General features: G+C 44.5%; 2 protein-coding genes across 2 annotated transcripts in view; both read right to left on the bottom strand.

Annotated features, from left to right (window-relative positions):
• Positions 1-21,198, bottom strand: part of gorab (golgin, rab6-interacting) — a 292,517-nt gene that overhangs the window by 68,069 nt on the left and 203,250 nt on the right. The window lies entirely within an intron of this gene.
• On the bottom strand, positions 13,296-20,694 carry LOC144062764 (uncharacterized). Its single transcript, XM_077584457.1, is given in 5 exon segments — positions 13,296-13,310; positions 13,375-14,321; positions 14,324-14,818; positions 15,476-15,508; positions 20,565-20,694. Coding segments are annotated over 5 exon segments (1,620 nt in total).

Below are 21,198 nucleotides of genomic sequence, written 5' to 3'. Positions count from 1 at the left end.
TTCTGTAATTGAATCAGTGAACATGATCCCAAAATAGCTTGTCTAAAATCCCCCAATGCTACTCCCTGTCCTGACATAGCAGCTAAAAATTTAGTAATCCAGGCTCGTGCCCCTTTATGAAGAGGAGGCAATTTCTCCACCAATGCAGCGACATCCCGCAGCACTAAAGGTTCATAATGACGGCCAGCATGAGTCACCACTAAGGGTGCCATTGTTTGAGGCCGCTTCTGCTGTGTCATCATTTTCCCTCTGCTACGTGTATTATAGCTTCGCTCTGCCCTGGGCCTGTTCTCCTCACTATCGCTCATCCCCCCTCCTTCACTAAGCGCTCTGAGCATTTGCCGCTGTTCACGTAACATTACCTCATCTTCCTCACTATTTTCCACTGGCTCCTCGCTGTGAGCCGCGTTGCTGGGCGTTTCCTGCCCCCGCCTTCGCGTCCCAGGAGTCATTCTCTCCAACATCTCTCTCTCCTCACTTTGCACTCGATGTCCATCAAACAACTTCCGCGATGCCTCCTCCCTCATCAACTTTAAAGACCTCTTATTCCCTTTACTAGTGTTGCCCCCGTCTCCTGTTAACACCGCCCCTGGCGTGTGCGCGGGCGACTCCACACTTTCCTGCTGCTCATCGCGCAGTCTTTTCCTCTCATTGTTTACCGCCTGTTCGATCAGCTGTATGGTTGCTGGCGTCATCCGTGTACCGTCATCTTCCACATCTAAAACCATTCTGCCCCCCAAAGTTACTACGGGGGCCATCACTGATGCCGTCGGATACGGTGGGGGCGCGAACACATATTGTCCCGAACTCGGCAATTGTGGATAAATGCCTTTATAGCATTCCGTCTTTTCTTCAACCTTGTCAATCACTTTATCCTCTTTTTTCACTACATCCTCACTCTTTTCATCTCTTATCGCCGCCAACGCAGTCGCAATAGTTGCCAATTTATGAATGCCGCGTCTATCATCCTCGACATCTTTCAACTCTTTTCCAAGTTTATGACGCTGCCTCCATCCGACTTGGCTCTGTTCCTCCTTCATATCTCGAATATTTATCAGCATTCTGCTCTCCTTTCTCTGTAATTGGCGCGCTAACTTTGACATATCCCATGTTCCAGATTCTCCACAAAACAATTCATCCTTCTGTAATTTCAGAAACAACTTCTGACACCGTTCTTTTTCCTTCTTAATTTTCTTATTTTCTACTCCACTAATCAACTGTGATTCCAGCTTCGCGTAATGACCGTTAATCTCCGACCAGACTTCAGTGGACCTGGGACCATTATCACTCTTTCTCTCCTCTTCCATCCTGAAATCCACACGTGCGTGCCCCAAACACTTTTTCTTGCAATCCAAATTTAGTTTTTTTTTTTATTTTTTCATTCACACAGCTTCCGCTCAGATACGTAAATCCCTGATTTTAAACCGTATCAAACCACGAATAGTTCCAAACTATTCTTAGTAGGTAAATCCCTGATTTTACACCCTACCAACGTCCACACTTTATACGTAAATCCCTGATTTTAAACCGTATCAAACCACGAACAGTTCCAAACTTATTCGAGTAGGTAAATCCCTGATTTTAAACCCTACTGACACGTCCCACATTCCTTCCTCTCATAATTTAGCGTTGCCAATGTGCAGAATTTAAACAAAAGGAATCTGCTCACCTTGTTTGAGTATGGGCCCAAGAGGAAAGCCGATCGGACGTGTGGCTTTTTCAGGTCGTCACCTGAGTGTGGACGTGGATCCCAGATCCGAGTCCCAGACTCTTGTGGTTTTTCTCGAAGTCCCGGACTTCGCCTTTCACGCTTGCATCACGTCGAAGGTCACCATAAATTGTTGGAAATTATTTTACTATTTTAATATAAACTCAAGTTAATAATCTGACTCCAATTTGTGACCTTACCACGTTGCCACATGCATCCAACAATTTGCGAGCTCTTTTTGCAAATAGAAAGGGTTCAGGAAGCCGGCATTTTCGCACGAGTGGATTTTAATTCCTAATACACAAATCTAATACAAACAGCTGAGGTCCCAGGTCCTTGCCAATACAATTCTATACGCCTCTGTCTCAAGCAGCAGACGTAAACTCATCTGAGACGCCCCAGCAATGAATCGAAACACAATATGCAAATCACACAAGACAAAGACATCCTAACATAATTCTATTGGCTATGTGTTACTGCAGTTTTAACTTTAGCTCTCTATGATTGGACGTCCTTTCTTCGCCAAGTTGTTTTCGGGCTGCTTCTGGCTGGAATCTCCCCCAGACTTCTGGCCTTCGGTCTTATCTCGTCCTTGAAGCTGGCTCCTGTTTACTCTGAAGCACTGCATTCTTGTACATCCTTACTCAAACCCTTATTTCCTTTATTCCCATCTTTATATATTCCCTCAGAGCGTACCCCGAAGTGTTGGAATTTTTTTCTTTATCATATTTTTAACTTGTAGATAATGTAAAAAATTTCCGTTTTTTATATTGTATTTTTGGAGCAAGGATGTATATGATATAAACATATTATCTGAGAAGAGATGGTGGAGATGTGTAATTCCTTTCTGCTCCCACACAGCTAAATGAAACGGTTGGTTGTTAAGTTGAAAGTCGGGGTTATGCCATAGGGGAGAAAGTCCACAGGGCTCCACTTGGGCTTTTGTCAATTCTAGTGCCTTCCACCAGGCAGTCACGGTGGCGGAAATCATTGGGTTTTTAAAACAATTATGGCGCTTAATCGATGTTGTAATAAAGAGTAAATCTCGAAGTCTGAGGTTATTACAATCCTTCTGTTCTAGTTCCAACCAACAGTTAGTGTCTCTGTTGGGTTGTGCCCATAGAACGATATATTGTAGCTGGTTAGCTATATAGTAGTACATAAAATTTGGTGCCTCTAGACCACCTTTGGATTTGCTTTTCTGAAGAGTAGATAGACTAATCTTTGCTTTTTTTTTATTCCAGTAAAATTTTGTTACGGCTGAGTCCAACAACTGGAACCATTTAGCCGTAGGTTTAAATGGAATCATTGAGAAAAAATAGTTTATTTTAGGTAAAACTTTCATTTTAATGGTGGCTATTCGTCCTATTAGAGAAATAGGAAGATTATTCCAGCGCTCCAAGTCACTATAAATGTTATCCAGAAGTGGAGAAAAGTTTAAATGAATTAAATCAGTTAATTTAGGTGAGATTTTTATGCCTAAAATATATAAATATAATAATATTTTTTGGGGGGGGGGATTAATGAGAATAGTTTTGATCTGTTGTATTGTAGTACCATAAGTGAGACGTCACTGACTTTATAAATATTATAACGACTAATTATTACATATAATGGACGACATTTTCGACCGAGACTCAGGATGGTTCGATTTGCATACACTTCCGGTCCATAGTCAGAATTTGTCGCTAAGCGAACAAGTGAAGGCTGCAAGGTTCGTGATGATTGACGCGCTCCCACCACGGCGGCGGCGTAAGTTGAAAACTCTTTTAAATGAATGGATGCGCACTAATTGTGATAATGGTTGGTTCCCACCGTTAAAATCTGTGGTGTGTTTGATTGCATTGATGAAGTCCGTAGAACTTGCTTGTGTAAAACAGCGGCAGACGCTGATTAACTCTGTGAAAAACACATCTATATTTTCTTCGAATGGAAGAAAAGTTAGACGACAATATAAGGTCGTGGACCGAATGTTGGTTAACGCTAGAATGCTTGCTTTGGGCAGCTCTGTGAAAGTTGCTCGTAAAGCTGTGTTGAGCGAGTCCGCTAGCCACGACTCGGCTAACGGAAACGTGGTTGATGACCGCGTGGCTAAGGCTAGGTTAAAAGCTCCGCCAGCTTATGCTGAAGCCAGTGCGAGTGATGGATTTGGCTCTAAGAACCCGTTTACTGAATCACCGTATAGTACGGCTATTCAGATGCTGCAGGATTTGCAGGCACCTGTTTTGACAGTAAATGGTGGTAATCTCATTGTAAAATGGGATTCGAGGAATTGTGACGAGGCGCTAACTGGCGACGCCGTTGTGAAGGCTGCTAGTGCGTTAGCTGCTGGCGTAAATGCTTCTGTGAAGAGGCTGGAATTGCATTTGGATAAATTGTTAGCCATGAGAGATGATCCGCAGGACAGATTAAATAAGGCAAGAGCTTTTGGATTGGAATTGGCTCGGCATGCGGAGATTCCATAGTCTATTCTTTCTAGATAGCGTACTATTCTGGAGCGTTTTGAAAAGGCCGCTGGAGATGAATTGATTGAACGAAATCGTGCTTTGAGGGCCGAACGTGAGGAATTGTTCCGACAGCGGGACCATGAAATGACCGGAGAAGCATCTGTTGTTGCTAATAGCTATCAAATTGAAGATATACATAGGAAATTGGCAAAGCTAACGTGCGGTGGAGAATGTTTTTGGGTCATGTGACTTCAGTGTGTCAGACGGACTTTTAGACAGTGCTTCTAATGAAATAGTGACTCGCTCTAAGACAAGTTTGCAGGCACCCATGTTGACAAAAGTTGATCCGGCCACTAGAAATTCTGCTACGATATATAAGCCAATTCTGCCTTTAGATCTGAGCGTGTTGCTACAAAGACTGCCGCCATTGCGGGCGGGGGGGGGGGGGGCGGGGCAGAATTGGCTGAGGTCTTTGCAGAGAGAGGTGATAGGTCAGATTTTGACAGCGGGGGATGTGCGTGCATTGTTAACACAGGCGTGTCCTTTGTCTCAACTTGAAGTCTTAATGTCTAATTCTGGGATGCCTTCTCTACTGGATGGTGAAACACGTGACAATTATTTGTCACTTTTTGAAGTATTAGGTGAATTATTTCCGATTCCAGAAATTGTCATTTCGGATTTGTTGTTCACTCAGAAAATTGATGAGGACACAGCTAGATTCATTGATCGGGCGCTTGCCGAATTCTCTTTAAAGACTGGACACTTGCCGACCGATTCTGTATTGTATTCACAAATTTTTCGGTCTGCAATTCTAAAAGGAGCTCCAAAACCAATTGTGCAAGCTATAGAGGCCAATCCGGACTTGCCAGGCGCCGAACATGTAAGGTGGTTAAGTCATCTTAAACATCATTTGAGAAGGTATGCAAAAGATATCGAATCAAAAAATGAAAAACGTAAGAATACTGAATTACAATTGGCAATGCTACAATTACAAACTTTGAAGAAAAAAGAGGAGGACTTTGTGAGTTCGTCTTCTGTGGACATGTCATCCCCTAATACTGTTGGATCAGATTTGATTATGTTTCAGAATGGAGCATCATATGATCGGAATTATTGTTACAATTGTGGAAGGCCAGGCCACTGGGCAAACACTTGCCAGGAGGAATCAGGTGTCAGGGGCAGAGGTCGGCGTATGCAAAGAGGACGTCAGAGTGGAAGGTGGAGAGGCCGTGGCTTCTTCCACCAGAGGGGGTTTTGTGTGTGAGATAGGAGTTAGATTGCAATGTGTCCTCATAATGGAAGTTTTTCTCTTCTAGGTAAGAGAAGAATGATAAAAATAAATAAAAAGGACAGGAGTATGTGTGTGTGATAAGTTTTTGTTTTTTATTTTTTATTTTATTTTATTTATTTTTTCTCTCCCATTTCCCCCCACTCTCCCCTTTGTCTCCGGTGGGGAGAGTTGTGGTTTCAGAGGAGACTTGTGATTTTTTGTGTCAAGTAACACCTGGTTGTTATCTTTTGTGTGTGCATAGCAGGGCTCTTCTGATGCTAATCTGTTGGTACCAGTGGAATTCCTGATAAGCGGAAGGATATAGAGGTCTAGATGTTAACTACAGGCCACTCTCCATATTATTTTTAAAATCAGGTCTGTTTTTTTATAGTTGAATGAGTAATAAAACCAAATTTTAATATAGTTGAATGAGTAATAAAACCAAATTTTAATTGAAAAAGACTTTTCATTTTTGATTTTTCCCCCCTGCATCTCTCGTGACTCATTTGTAGGTGTGAAAATGATTAAACCTTTGTTCTGTCTGAGTCCAATTTCAGAATTTGAAGTCGGCCATTTTGCATGCCAGTTCTGAGACTAGAGAACTTCCCCATGAGGGCGCTGACTGTGAGCTGTCACATTTTAAGCATAATGTGAGGTAACATGTAATGAAGAAGAAGTCTATGGTAGACATATGTGTAAATATAGTAATACTACTTGCTATAGTGTAGTGAACACATTTAAATAAAACTACAAAATACATTTTTTGAGAAAATTATTATTATTTTTTAATTACAACAAGCAGATAGTATTCTCTTGGTATGATCTCATCTCCCTCTGTCTGTTCCGAGTGTATTAATGTTTCAGGCGGGTTCAATCTTTGACGAGAGGTGTTGTTCTTGGGCGACTCAACAAACGTGCTGGAATAACCTGGCTGTTGGGAATATGGACAAGCGTTCTCCTGCTCTGCTTGGTGCACAGAGTGGACGGCAAGCTGCACAGAAGGCCACTTTCGGGAGACACCTTACCTCATAACCTGCTTGAATGTATCAGAATACGACGAAATAGAACCAATATTATGATTAGTTGCATAGATAAAGCGCCTGGCTCAATGAGTGGATGGAAGGCAGGCTCTCTATGTTGGGGGGAAATAAAAGAGGGATTATATGTGGGGACTTGAACATTGATTTATTGAGCCCCAGCGATCAAAAAACTATTTTGGATTTTATACATTTATTGCAGATAGATTTTTGTTTTTTTATTGCAGATTTAAATTTAAGATTTTTTTCCAACAATCAGTAAACCAACTATAACATCTCATAGCGCCACAGTAATTTATAACACTAATGTAATTGAAACTGAAACCACATCGCGATAACTTACATTGATGTTTCTGTATTTGGCAATTTGTAACTAATGGTTGTGTTTTTATAGTCAGGAACCCAGTTGCTGCCAACAGGATGGAGCAGATTCACCTCCAATGGGCACTAAGGGTTAATATTCGGATTCACTGCATGCCAGTGGGTTAATTCTATAGGTGCTGGCCCCCCCTGGCTGGGTGTGGGCGGGTCTGCCCCTCTGTTGGCTGCTGGGTGGCGGCTGCGTCTTGCCCGTTCCGTGGTGTCCTGGGCAGCGCCGCACCGGCGCGGTCCGTCACTCTGGGCCCGGCGACGCGGTTCGCGGCCTGTGGGCCGCCGGTGTGCCCCGTGGTTCCCTCTCCCTCCTCGCCTCTCCCCGCCCGTCCTCCGCCTCCCTGTCCCTTCTCCCTCGTCACCCTTCCTCCCCCTCTCCCCCTCTCTCTGCGGCCCTGCCGCTGCCCCTTGCCCTTCTTGTCGTCTCCTTCCCCCGTCCCTTCCCCCTCCCCTGGGCCAGGGGCTCCATCCGTGGCCCGGGTCTCTGCGCTCCGGGGGTCGGTGGGTTGGTTGTTGTTGTGCTCCGGTGGACCTCTTGGCACCTTGGGCGGGCCCCAGTATCCGGGGGGCGAGCCCTATCGCCCCGCCGGGCTGGTCCCATATGCCCGCCGGGGTCCCGGTGTGGTGGGTGGGGGTTTGGTGGGTGGGTGCGCGTCCTGCCCCTGCCCGGTTGGGGGGGGGGGCCCTGCTGGTCGCTCCTCTTAACTCACTGCACTAGTTTTGCACAATACACTTTTATAGACATATAGGGCACATAACACACTTTGGGGGGGTGGGGTAGGGTGTAAACACCGTCTTCGCCCTACAACACCCCTCCAATTTTAATGCACCACACAACTGTGTGTGTGTGTGGGGGGGGGGTCGTGTGGGGGGGGGGGGGGGTCGTCGGTTGGGGCAGACCGCAGTATAGAGCAGTGCTGTGGTCCCCTGTCCGTGTCCCCGCCGCACCGCCCCCCCCCCCATTTATTTTTTTAATGCACCACATACACTCACTGACATGGCGGGTGGATCAGAGCGTGGGGATATCATTTCCCTCTGCTCCGGTTCACCTGCTCCCTATTTTAATGCACCACACACACACACTTGTATATACACTGGGTGGGGTCACATTCAAGGTTTAGGGGTAGAGTTCGCCAGTCGGCGAGCTGGCGAACTCAGTAACAGTGTTAGTTATGCCGCGTTATGTGACAACAGCGACTTGAAAGACTTGCTCTCCGTGTTGCAAAGGCTGCGTCTGGTTAAAGACTTTCTGTTTTGTGACTCCGCGTCTCCACCCGCCCTACGGTTGGTGGTTCCACGGAACCAAAGGAGGGGGGGGGGGGGTCTTGCTAAGATATGCCTACGACGCGTCTTATGCAGGCCACTGTGGATTCAAGGCCACCGTCACCACGCTACAACAAATGGCGTACTGGCCCCGCATGTATAACGACGTGTCAACCTACATTAAAGGATGCCTGGTTTGCTGCCAATTTCGGGCCAGCAAACCTGAGTCACCTGTCAAGGTGGGACCCTTGGTCAGATTGCTCAGAGGAAATAAATACTTTCTTACATGCGTGTTCACAAAGTGGGTAGAATGTCTGCCTGCTCCAAACGACACCGCGCACACCACCGCATGCCTGCTGATGAATCACGTGTTCTCCCGTTTCGGGTTGCCCTCACGGGTCAACTCACCCACTTCACAGCTGAGGTACTACAACAACTTTGGCAAATGCTAGGAATTAAGACCCGGTTGCACATTAGCCATCACCCGCAGTCATCAGGACAGGTAGAGCGGACTGGGACACCCGACTGATACTGACAATTCGAGCCACCCCGCACGAATCCACAGGGGTGTCCCCCTCTGAAATGATGACCGGACGGCGAATGACGTTGACGGACCCAACTGACTGTGATGAGTAAAAGCACCAGGTGTGTGTAAGGGGGGTCAATAGCCCACTGCACCCATTGGACAAAAGTTGAACCTGATGTACCCCTATTTAATACCACAACGAGCGAAGGTAATTCGCATGCTTTATTGGCTACTAGAAAATGATGCTGATGACAATTCTGATGTTTGGTATAACCACTGTAGTGAGTCAACAAGGAATGGTTTTGCCGAATCGCCTGGTGTGAACAACTAGGATTGCTAACTAATAATGACTAGAAGTTAATGTACTATGGTTTACAGCCCATTTGGCTACCGACACTTGGTGGAACACTTAAGGATACGATCCTAGCCCGTAACACCGAAAGCGCTATGTGGAATTAGACTAGATGAACTCTGAAATGATTGGCAACTGTAATTCAAGGATTATGTACACTTTAAGTGTTGTGATTCTGAATGACATGCTGCGTGAAATCAGTTCTTTATGTTTCAGCAAGCTATGAAAAGCTCCCCCGTACTTAGTGCCTTTTGAAAGTCGGTTGGAATACTCTTTGGGATAAGTTAGTTACTCTATAGGGAGCTGTGTTAGCTTAGCATCTAGCAACCACCGTGTTGCGCTAACCAACCTAAGATTTTTCTTTTATTTTTTTTTGTCTTCTTTTTTCCCGTCAATGAGTACCCCCAGGGGAGGAGATTCTCCTCGACCTCCACGTGCCTGAGACAACCTCCCTGTCTTGTTAAGAGAATTATGGCCCGTAGTATAGTGCCGGGTTTTGGAATTTAAGAAGGCAAAAAGCCTTTTCCCCGTTTTCTCTCTTTTTCTTCAATTTCTCTTTCTGGGTTTTCATTTCCCTAGTTAATGCATGATTTGATACTAGCCTTATGATAGGTTTTGCTTCTTGTTTGGTAGTTTCGCGTCTCTTTTGCGTCTGTCAAGCCTGTGCCTGTTTCTGGGACCCGAGTTCCTCAATAGCTAATACAGTACCTAGTGAGACACACCCAGTTAACTGCATACACATAGCCCTGCAGAGGGTAGGGTAAAGTTGCACCAGTGGTATGTGTTTCTTGTTGTAGTGGAGCGTGACGGGGACTACTGCCGTCTGAGCGTGGCATGGACCCCTGCCACAGATCATCTGGACCCATCGACCTGGACATCCTGAAGATTCATCCCTCTTGATGAAGGGGGGTCTGTAACGAATATTGCCCATCACCCTCAATTTTTTATTTTATTTGCCTTTTTTAAACATATCCCCCTGGGGAATGTGTGTGCGTGTCTTAAACCTGTGTTTTCTCAAACCAACCAGAGACAGGTCAAAAAGGAAAGACTCTTTGAATTTCCCTCCAGCAGGGGCTGAATTTCATTTTTACAACCCACAGGAAACACATACTTCTGCGCCTACTGAGATCTAAAAGCCTGTTTAAAGCAGACTATCGATAAGACTGCTTATCAGTCCCCAGACCACTTTTATGGTCACAGGAATCAGCTATGTGTTTTTGGAAACAACGCCCCTTAGAAGTTATACGGTACAAGAGTGCCCTCCAGCGGCCACTATCGGTATTGTCCTCAAGAATCCTGCCGCTTGTAATTAATCTGAAATCTACATAATTCGGGACATAAACCGACTCTATGTACTTGATTAACATCAAGTGACTTCTGTTGTTTATCTTTGTACGCAACCTATCTCAAATGAATTATGTGTGTAACTTCTGCAGCCATCTAAGTTGAGCTAATTAGTAAACTTAGCGGATTCAATAACTTTATGATCGCGGCAATGTGTTCAAAATGATAAATGAAGCATCTGGCTTGTCAATTCTATCAACCCAGTTCCACGACGGCTGTTAGGCACCGAGCCGCAGCGCGCCAGCGACCCATTTCTGCTCCTGCCGTGCGCCCGAGACGTCTCGCAGCACCCAAACCAACTGACTGCGGCCTCTCAACCGCGCAAGCACATCACCACCAACTTGTGACGCCGACTTGTGCCAGCCAAGGACCTGCCGCGGCCTCCACACGCCGCGCGCGCACCTCACCACCAACCGGAAAACTGCAGCGGCCTCTCAGTCGTGCGCCCATCACCATCAGCCAGAGACTCCAGTGCAGCATTCCAGCTGTGCATGCGCCGACCGCCCATATTGCCTCCAATGGAGTTTTCTTCAACTGAGGATCGACGCTCGCCGAGTCCCCCTCTCTGTCCCGTGCACCGGTACCAGGCTGTAAGTGCGCCTTCATTGCAATCTGACCATATACCACTAGTGCAACGCTTTTATTCAAATATAAAATGGTTGACAGGTCAAAACGCTTCCATCTCTATTCCCCATCTACCTTTTTCATTCCCTTTTTATCTTAGTTCGTAGGTTGCATGTTTTCTTTTTATCTTTGATTTAAAAAAAAAAATATTCCGTTTCATTAATTGGTTAGGCTGTGACTGATATATGTGTGTATTTACTACATAAATTTGTTGTCTAGAAATTCCATTACTGCAAAATCATTTGTGTTTACTGAGTGGATTAGTAATTCTCTTATTAAAGCAAAGAACTCCATGATTAAGACTTCAGATTATGGATACTTGGTAATAGGATTTTTATCGTTCATTTTGCTCCTACAAACAAGCAAAGTCAACGTGCCCCCAGAGGTTGCTGAGGAAATTACAACTCCCCTCAGTACCGTCTAGATTTCTCGTTCGCTATTACGGCAACCCAAATAATTGCTACATGTGTATTGTGATATGATAATATCATTATCGTGGGCCACACATCGCTACAATATCGAATCGTGAGATACCCGTATCGTCTCAACCATTTCCTCCTTTTTATTTTCATGAGGAGCAATGACGAACTGCAGATGTTGCTTTGAATTCATTCTAGCGGTACAACCCCCAACAGTTTAAGCCATTCAGAAGGGCGATGAATCGCAAATAAGAGAAAAGTTCAACGCATTTGTAATCCAGTGCTTGACCACGGAAACGGAAAGTGCTTTCCCCCTTTTCAAAATGGCATCACGTTACTATGGGCGGTGACATCAAAGCCAGAATGTCCGACTGCAAGAATACCCATATACTCCATTATAGCTGAGCAAAAAGAACCCATCAATAGCCAAAAAGGTAAACTTATTGTTGTCTTTTCTACCAACTTCTCCTCAGCAACCTCAGCTTTGTGTAGTGCTGACACAAGGACAGTGGTAGTGTATGACACTGCAAATTTTGGTATTGATCCGATACCAAGGAAATACAGGGCCAGTATTACCGATATTGATACTTTTGAGTATGATGTTGTATATATATATATATTTAAAAAGATATATATATTTTTTTAATTAATCTAGCTCTATCATTGAATTGCTTATGCACAATCAATTTTCAACCTTTAAGTGTTTTTGTATTGTTTCCTTTTTAAACAGAGGACAAAATTAGGACAAAGTTTGTTGATAAAAAGAAAATACTTTATCAATGTCCCCTCCAGAAACATTACAACCATAACAAAAATTTGTTTTGCACAAAGTGATCATCGAAAAATACATTTAAACAAATACTTTATGATATACTGTTCAGATACTATAAATACAAAAAATAACAAAAAATTTTGAGTGGTGACAACCAAAACTGTAGAATCTGGAGAACGTGCAAGGCAACGACCAGAAAGCCATAAACATAAACATAAACACACTCCTGGTGGAGTGACTGCCCACCCCAGGAGGAGGGGGACGACCAGAGACCCGGTACGACTGCCGAATCACATCCCGGAACCAATGGGAGGGGCGTTGCTTGGAAACAGCAGCTCCTTTATCCGGTCCGTCGTAAGAAACAAAAAGCTGGGTGGATGTACGTAAACATGCCGTAGCATCCAAGTAAGAGCGGAGCACCCTCACCGGACAACAAAGACTTGGAGCGTCATCCCCATCCGTCAACTGCGGAGTAAAACGAGCGAGACAAATAGGGTGGTTGGCATGAGAGCCAGACAAAAAAAACAGCATTAGCCCACAATGTGATCCTTGCCCCGTCGGGGTAACAACGAAGGCACTCGGGGCTAACAGATGGAGCTCCCCCACCAGCTTAGGGGATGCTATCGCAAGTAGAAATGCCATCTTACGAGACAGCCAGCGAAGTTCTCCTTCGTTCAATGGCTCGAAGGGGGACATGCACAGTGCATCGAGCAGGTGGGAACTCGAAGTGGGTTCCTGGAACGAAGGCGATGGGCACCCCTGAGGAAAGAGTCCACTAGGCTATGGCAACCCACAAACTTGCCATCTACTGCAACATGGCGGGCCGAAATGGCCGCCACGTAGACCTTGATCGTAGAAGGGGAACGCCCCTTATCGAAAACAGACTGAAGAAATTCTAAAACACCGGGAATAGGGCACATCACGGGATCCCTCCCGCAGCTTGCACACCACTCCGCAAACAACTTCCACCTGTTAGCATACAGCGAACGAGTGGACGGAGCCCTGGCATTAAGGATCGTCTGCTTAACCAAAGACGAGCACTCAGTCAGCAATGGGTCTCGGCTCTCAGCGACCAGACACACAGATGGAACTGACGGGGATCGGGATGTCAAATCCGACCACTCTGTTGGGACAGTAGATCGACTGGACAGGATCCACGGTTCAGAGGAGCAGCGACTGCGGAGGAGAGGGAACCAAGTCTGGGCTGGCCAAAGAGGGGCCACCAGCAACAACGTGTGACCCTCCAGAAGGACCCTCTGATAAATAAGGGAGAGAGTTGGGGAAGTATAGTATATAGTATATAGTATAGCAGGCCCCCTGGCCAGGGATGCGCCAGAGCATCCTTGCCGAGCAGGCTGCTCTGCGCCCTCTGGGAAAACCAAAGGGAAAAGTGAATGGACTCCTTGGAGGCAAAAAGATCTACCGTCGCTTTCCCGAGGCGACTCCAAATGGCGCTTACCACCTCCGGGTGGAGACGCCAATACTCCTGAGGTGGACGATGGCGGAAGAAGGAATCCGCTTACTGGTTGACAATGCCCGGGAGAAATATGGCCCGCAGGCTGGCAAGACTCCGTGAGGCTCATAGTAACTGGGCGGATCTCGTCCCGCCCTGATGATCCATGTGATACAGAGCGGAGGTGTTGTCCAATTGTACGAGGACATGGTGCCCTGCCATGCAGGGCAGAAAATGAATGAGGGCCAGATGCACAGCCCGCAGCTCCAGCACATTGATCTGCCGCTACCTGTCCCCTGCAGACCACCGGCCTTGAGCATTCCTGTGTTTGCGAAACTGCACCCCATCCGCTCAGGCTACACCCAGTGGGACTCCCGCTGATAGAACAGACCGGTGACCCCAAGGTGCGAGAACACCCATGAACCGACTGGAGACTCGGAGACGCCTCCGACGGTCCAGCAATGGGTCGAGCTGGAAGCAGAGTAAGCGTAGACGTGTCTCAGAGTGCCTGATCCTTGGACATATTAGCCAGTCCTACAAGTAAGGGAGCACCTTCATGCCACTCGACTGCAGGGGTGCAAGGGCCGCCTTTACTACACGTGTAAACACTCTGGGAGAGAGTGACAGCCCGAATGGGAGTAATTGTTAGTGGCGACCCCTGTAGGCCAAGCGGAGAAACTTCCTGTGCTGAGGAGCAATAGGGACGTGGAAGTAAGTGTCCTTCAGATCGATGTGAACCATTCCGCTGGGGCGATCGTCCTCAACACAGCCGACGTAGTCAGCATGCGAAAGGGCAACACCCTGAGGTAATGGTTGAGACCTCTTAGATCCAGGATAGGGCGTAATCCGCCTGTTCTTTTTGGAATGAGGAAGTAGGGGGAATAGAATCCCCTTGGATGAGCCAAGGGATCCACTGCTTGGATAGCAGACTTGTCGAGGAGGGTTGCTAGCTCTTGATCTAGAACTAGTGCCATTTCCGGGTCGCTGATGACAGTTTCTCTGACCCGGTGGAAGGGAGGGGGCCGGCGTCAGAACTGAATCCTGTACCCATGAGACAAGGTTGAAAGCACCCATGGGTCTGAAGCGAGGGCAGCCCAGTAGTTGAGGTGGCGACAGGAAAAGTAACCGACTGCTGGCCCCTCGGGCTCAATCCCTGGCCCTCCCGGATTTAGGGGTCTGGGAGGGACAAGGCGTGGTGCGCGTAGCTCGGAGCTGACAATGAGGCCCTCGGCTAGAGGGACGAGCCTCACGAGAAACGAGGTCCATATCCCTCCGTAGGCCGAAAAGTCTCCACAGCATGTGACAGAGTGGTGGCCGGGAGACCAGCTCCCCCAGAGTTTGCATAGGGTCTGGCAAGGCTAGCAAATTTACGCCTCGCGTCATTAGCACGCACTGTACGCTCCAACCGAAAACTTGATCTGGAACCACAGGGAGGTGACGAAGTTCCTTCAGGGAGGGTTCTCGCAAGGGAGATTAAGCCAACCAGACCAAACGCCGCGCCTGGACGAGAAAAGACATACTACGGCCATTCTCCCTTGAAAGGAGAGATAAGTCCCTCAGCGGCATGTTAAAGTACGACGCAGCCTCAACCACTTTGTTGTCTCTCAAAGCAGCGGAGAGAGCAAGTAGAAGATGCACCTAGGCGTTGGCCAAGCGTGCTACCACTGCCGCCGCGTTGTACAACTTAGTGACCAGTTCGTCGATCAAGCGCCACTGAGGGCAAGGGCATCTGACAGCCTCTCTAAGGGTTTCCTCAGGGGAGATGATGAGAGAAGCCACCGAATACTCCACATTAGGCACAAGGTCCAATCCAATAGGATTAAGAAACGACATGTTTGCCAGGGCACAGCCGTCCGCCGGAAGCCGAGGATAAACACTAGAATTGTACCGACGATGACCACCCCTAGGAAGTCGCTGCGTCCTGGTGAGACGCAACATCATTGTGTTCACAGGAGCATGTCCCTCTTCAGACAAGAAGGTCCATAGCAGCCGCCAATCACCATACCATACATCATCATACAAAATAACTGTACCATCACTAGCTAGTTGTATTCAAAACAAGGCAAAGCAACCGTACACCTTACACCCAACATACTCACGAACATGATGCTGCACTTAACGAAGAGGTATAACATGGAAAGGTGGAAGAGGCGCTCCAGCGTCCGTATATGTATTCCAAAAGCTAAAAATACACCGAGGGGGGAAGGGGGGGAGGACCCCGCTGCCTCAGTAAAAAAGATCACAGGCCACAAGCTACGGCTGCAAAGAACAGCGGTAAACACCGTGAGTGAACCACGCGAGAAGGTCAAAGAGACTGGATTCCGGTTGCAATCCTCTTTTATACATGAGGATCATGTTCAGCCGGAACCCTGGAAATGTCCTTTTATGAATTCTTTCTTATGGGACGCATGTGCGTGGGGGATTTCCGTGCTGTTTCAGCACCGCCACCTGGCGGTCGGGAGGGACGAAATAGAACAACATACTAAAAAAATATATATTTTAAGTTAATTACTGGATGTGTTCATGCAATCTACTACAAAGATGAGATCACGTTATCTGTTTGACCAAACCGCAGCAGTGCATTAAAATGCCAAACTGAAACTAAACTGCTAGATCGATATTATAGTGCCAGTATCGATCAAATATCGATACTGACTTGGTATTGATAGTATCGATATTTGGATCAAAGGAATTGTAGTTTCACTTCAGGAGGTCAAAGAATGAGAAACGGCCCTCCAGCGCTTCAGCCAGACATCCAATACTTGTATCATGTTTGCATGATACCACATTTGCTCTCTGGGATGTTTTTTATACCCAATTAGATACTGTTTTAAATTTTCATTTTGCTAAAATTTTAGTTGTGTACAGTAGTTTTAATCTTCATGTAAAATAAATAAGACCACTATTCACTCAATTACGTAAAAATAAAGATCGCATCCAAAGCTTTTACTTGGGTGCAACTGGCCATATATTTCTTTTGAAAATACACCAATACACAACTCGGTCAGTACATCTGTTATAAGATTTATTTAAACCCAAACGCGCAAAACACCCATCAGTACACATTAATTTAAATAAATATTATACGTCTACGTAATTGTGTAAAACAGACCATGAAATCATGATGTTAAAGTGTTGAGCCATATTTCCCTGTCTGTGCTGTAAAGCGATTTCAAATGTTATCATAACAAAAATGATGACTTCATTTACAAAAGAAAAGCCAGAGTCAATGTTCATTGTGTGACATCTTACTTTATTTAGAAAAGCCGGCTACTTTGTTAGGGGAAGTATTTAACTTAATAACTAAATTCTCACAGTTATCAGATTATTCTATTAACTGGACAAAATCAACACTTCTACCTATTACAGAAAATTCATGGAACCCTGCAAGCCAGGACCCACACTACTCATTTCCTATAGGTAATTTAAAAATACTTAGGCATAAAATTCTCACCTAAATTAACTGATTTAATTCATTTAAACTTTTCTCCACTTCTGGATAACATTTATAGTGACTTGGAGCGCTGGAATAATCTTCCTATTTCTCTAATAGGACGAATAGCCACCATTAAAATGAAAGTTTTACCCAAAATAAACAATTTTTTCTCAATGATTCCATTTAAACCTACGGCTAAATGGTTCCAGTTGTTGGACTCAGCCATTACAAAATTTTACTGGAATAAAAAAAAAGCAAAGATTAGTCTATCTACTCTTCAGAAAAGTAAATCCAAAGGTGGTCTAGAGGCACCAAATTTTATGTACTACTATATAGCTAACCAGCTACAATATATTGTTCTATGGGCACAACCCAACAGAGACACTAACTGTTGGCTGGAACTAGAACAGAAGGATTGTAATAATCTCAGACTTCGAGATTTACTCTTTATTACAACATCGATTAAGCGACATAATTGTTTTAAAAACCCAATGATTTCCGCCACCCTGACTGCCTGGTGGAAGGCACTAGAATTGACAAAAGCCCAAGTGGAGCCCTGTGGGCTTTCTCCCCTATGGCATAACCCCGACTTTCAACTTAACAACCAACGGCTTTATTTAGGAGTGTGGGAGCAGAAAGGAATTACACATCTCCACCATCTCTTCTCAGATAATATGTTTATATCATATACATCCTTGCTCCAAAAATACAATATAAAAAACTGATTTTTTTTACATTATCTACAAGTTAAAAATATGATAAAGAAAAAAATTCCAACACTTCGGGGTACGCTCCAACCGGCTGTTTTAGCTAAAGATATTAACAAGCTTTCTCCGACAACAACAAAAAAACTTTCAAAAATATATAAGTTACTTTTATATACTGATAAAATGTCTTTACCCATCTCGAAATGGGAGACAGACTTGTCTATAGCACCGGAATCTGACTTTTGGATTCAAGTTTGTGAAAACGCATTTAAAATGACAAAACACACAAATTTACAACTTATCCAATATAAAATTATTCATAGAACATACATTACTCAATATATGATGAAGAAAATGGGACTCTCAGACTCCGACATTTGTCTCCAATGTTTACAAAACACTACGGACACTTATGTTCATGCTTTATGGTTATGTACTCCGGTTATGTATTTCTGGACTAAAGTCTTAGAAAAACTTTCCGCTATTTTGGACTGTAGGATACCTTTATCTCCAAACTTGTGTTTGCAAGGTGACCTAACAACAACTGACTTACCACATAAACAATTTCAATCTACACTTGTAGCCCTTACTATCGCTAAAAAAAACAATTCTTGTTAACTGGAAAAATAAACAAACTCTGAATATCGACCAATGGTCTAACCTCCTCATGAATCACATTTTAATGTAAAAAATATCTGCCTCAAATAAAAACCAAGTATCAAAATTTATAGAAACATGGTCTACGTATATAGAATTTTTTAACCTTATTCTGGTTACTTAATTCTGTCTGTTAGCGAGAGCCACTATATCGTGATAACTTACATTGATGTTTCTGCATTTGGCAATTTATTATTATATTATATTATTAGTATGGGATTTTTTTTAATGGGCTTTAGGTGAACTGATGAATACACACACGCACGCACACACACACGCACATACACATACTCACCCACATACAAAATATATATATATATATATATATATATATATATATATATATATATATATATATATGTATATATATTTAAAAAATTACAACAACAAAAAAAGAGAAAAAAAACGTTTTTTATTTATTTATTTTTTTTAAAAAAGGAGAGCAATGATGATGTCAAATTGAATGAACAATACTGAGCTCTTTGAAAAAAGAAAAAAATAGTTCATTGTGTGCATGTGTGTGTGTGTGTGTGTGATGTAGCTCTTTAGGGGCCCAGACCAATTACATTATTATCTTCACCAAGGCCTAAAGACAATTTCCCTAAACATAATCATTGAACATTTTCCCACATTTTACTGCATTTGAGCACCGTTTGAGTCACTGAGATGTTTTTGTGTCTCATCCCGGTAAACGTCTAATGCAGTGCAGCAGATTTGTTTATTAGCAATAGTAGCCTTGATCACACTCTGACTGACTGCACCTATATAGGTCTCTTAATTGTTTTTCTCAGAAAAGAAAAATGAGTTATTATGCATGTTTTACTGTTTCTCTGTCTGTCCTTCTGCTTGCTCAATTCATCCTGGCTGTTTATTGTGATTTAAGGGTGTTTAATATTTTCCATGCACTGGGTCCAGGACATTTACAGTTGGCGTCAGCGTACACTGTTGGTCTGAGAGGAGCCACTTTGAAGTGTTTGAGGTTTCGCCACATCTGCAGGCAAGATGTGGACAATGGGGTAGGGTTAGTGGGTGGTGAAGAGGCATTTCAGAAGAACAGAATTTCTGTCAAGCCTACTAATGTCACATGACAATGAACAACATTCCTTAACTCTTTCATATATGGCAAAGGAAAGTGCTTGTGTAGTCGTTAAGTTTTGCATGGAGAATCTTTTTATTGGGAAGTGAATGTACTGACGTAATGATAGTATTGACTGTGTTTACACAGACAGTTCAGTGCACAGGAGAAGGTGAATAATTTATCTTAATTCAAATACAATTTCCATGTACTCATTTTAATCCCTCAGGGGAAATCTAACTTACACATTGTTGTACATTTGTGTTGGGGGGCATTGCCTTGCTCAAGTTGCCTCGACAGTAATCAGAAAGCAGACTAGCATTTTTTCTAACAACTTTAAAATTTTGACTGTGGCCCTCCAGTTCCAATGCTTAAATGAGGGATGGGTAGCATTGCCCATAGTTGTGCATGAAAGTTTACATACCCTTGAGGTGTGTAAACTCATGAGCACGCTGTATGGTGACAAAAAGTCTTAATGTCCATAAAATCCAAAATACTATGGCAATAGTTTTCATATTTAAATTTACATGAGTAGTGATGTGCATGTGAATTTTGGTGACAATTCCTAGCATTTTTGTGTCATTAAGCAGCGTTTATGTTTTGTACATTTAGAGTACCCTTTTAAGCAATTTACTACAATTCTTATTTCAAATAGTGGCTAAACAATAATTACAATTGGAAAAAAAATGCCTATATAAGTCATACATGATTATTGGTGTTCTGGATTGCCAATCACCCACCAAAGTATTTTAATATTTGTGATAGAATTTGAGATTAGACCTTCTTGGACAAATTAAGAGAAGAGGGCTCCACAGCTGTGTACTTGTTTTTTCTGGCATTCAGTAAATGGTTCAACTGAGATACGCAGTCTTCTGGTTATTACTGTTAGTATATTGCGAGCATTATGCTACACCAAACCGAAAATATTGCGATGCTACACTGGTCTTACGCGTGTTTGTTCGCGAGCTTCTCCAATATGATTTGTTTCGCGCCATGCCACAACGGAGGAAGAGGAGGGATTTCCGCTTCGGTTGGTGGTGCTAACTTTATTGTAGCATTGCTAGCTTGCTTCACACTTCGACAAATAAACAAACCAACTCACCAGATAAGCCAAACTCCATGCTTACCTTCCTCCAAGCAAACTCCTTTTTGGCCCGGTCCCAGTACACGTAGCTCACCGTGTCGTACAGCTCCGGGTGCCCGCAAACCACGACGATCAAGCTATCCTCCATTGCTATGCTACACGTTCTGCACACAATATTGCAACCGCTTCCTGTGTTTTGTCTGCTGTGTGATGGATTTGGTCTCGACACCGATTGGCTGTCGCTGACACGATGGCGGGAAAAGGACCCTGGAGAATGTACCTCACAGAGGGGGCTCCGAAGGACAGAGAACCCCATCCAGTGGATGAGGAGTGGTGACATCCAAACTATGGAATCTGGAGAACGTGCAAGGCAACGACCAGGAAGCAGCCGCACAGACGTCCTACAAGGGCATGCCTTTCAGAACGGCCCAAAAGGTAGAATCATTCCTGGTGGAGTGGCTGTGCACCACAGGAGGAGGAGAGTGACAACTTCCCAGCGTGCTGGCACCACACCCAGTGGGACACCTGCTAAAAGAAAAGATCTGCGTCCTCAGGGTGCAAGTGCAAACATGAAGCGACCGGACACTCTGAGACGTCATTGATGGTCCAGCAGTGGGTCAAGACAGAAACTGATCAGCCACTGTTGCAATGG

This window comes from Vanacampus margaritifer, chromosome 13 (assembly GCF_051991255.1).
Source record: "Vanacampus margaritifer isolate UIUO_Vmar chromosome 13, RoL_Vmar_1.0, whole genome shotgun sequence".
NCBI lineage: Eukaryota > Metazoa > Chordata > Actinopteri > Syngnathiformes > Syngnathidae > Vanacampus > Vanacampus margaritifer.
Note: the sequence above shows the minus strand (reverse complement) of the source record. Positions and strands in the feature narration are given on the sequence as shown.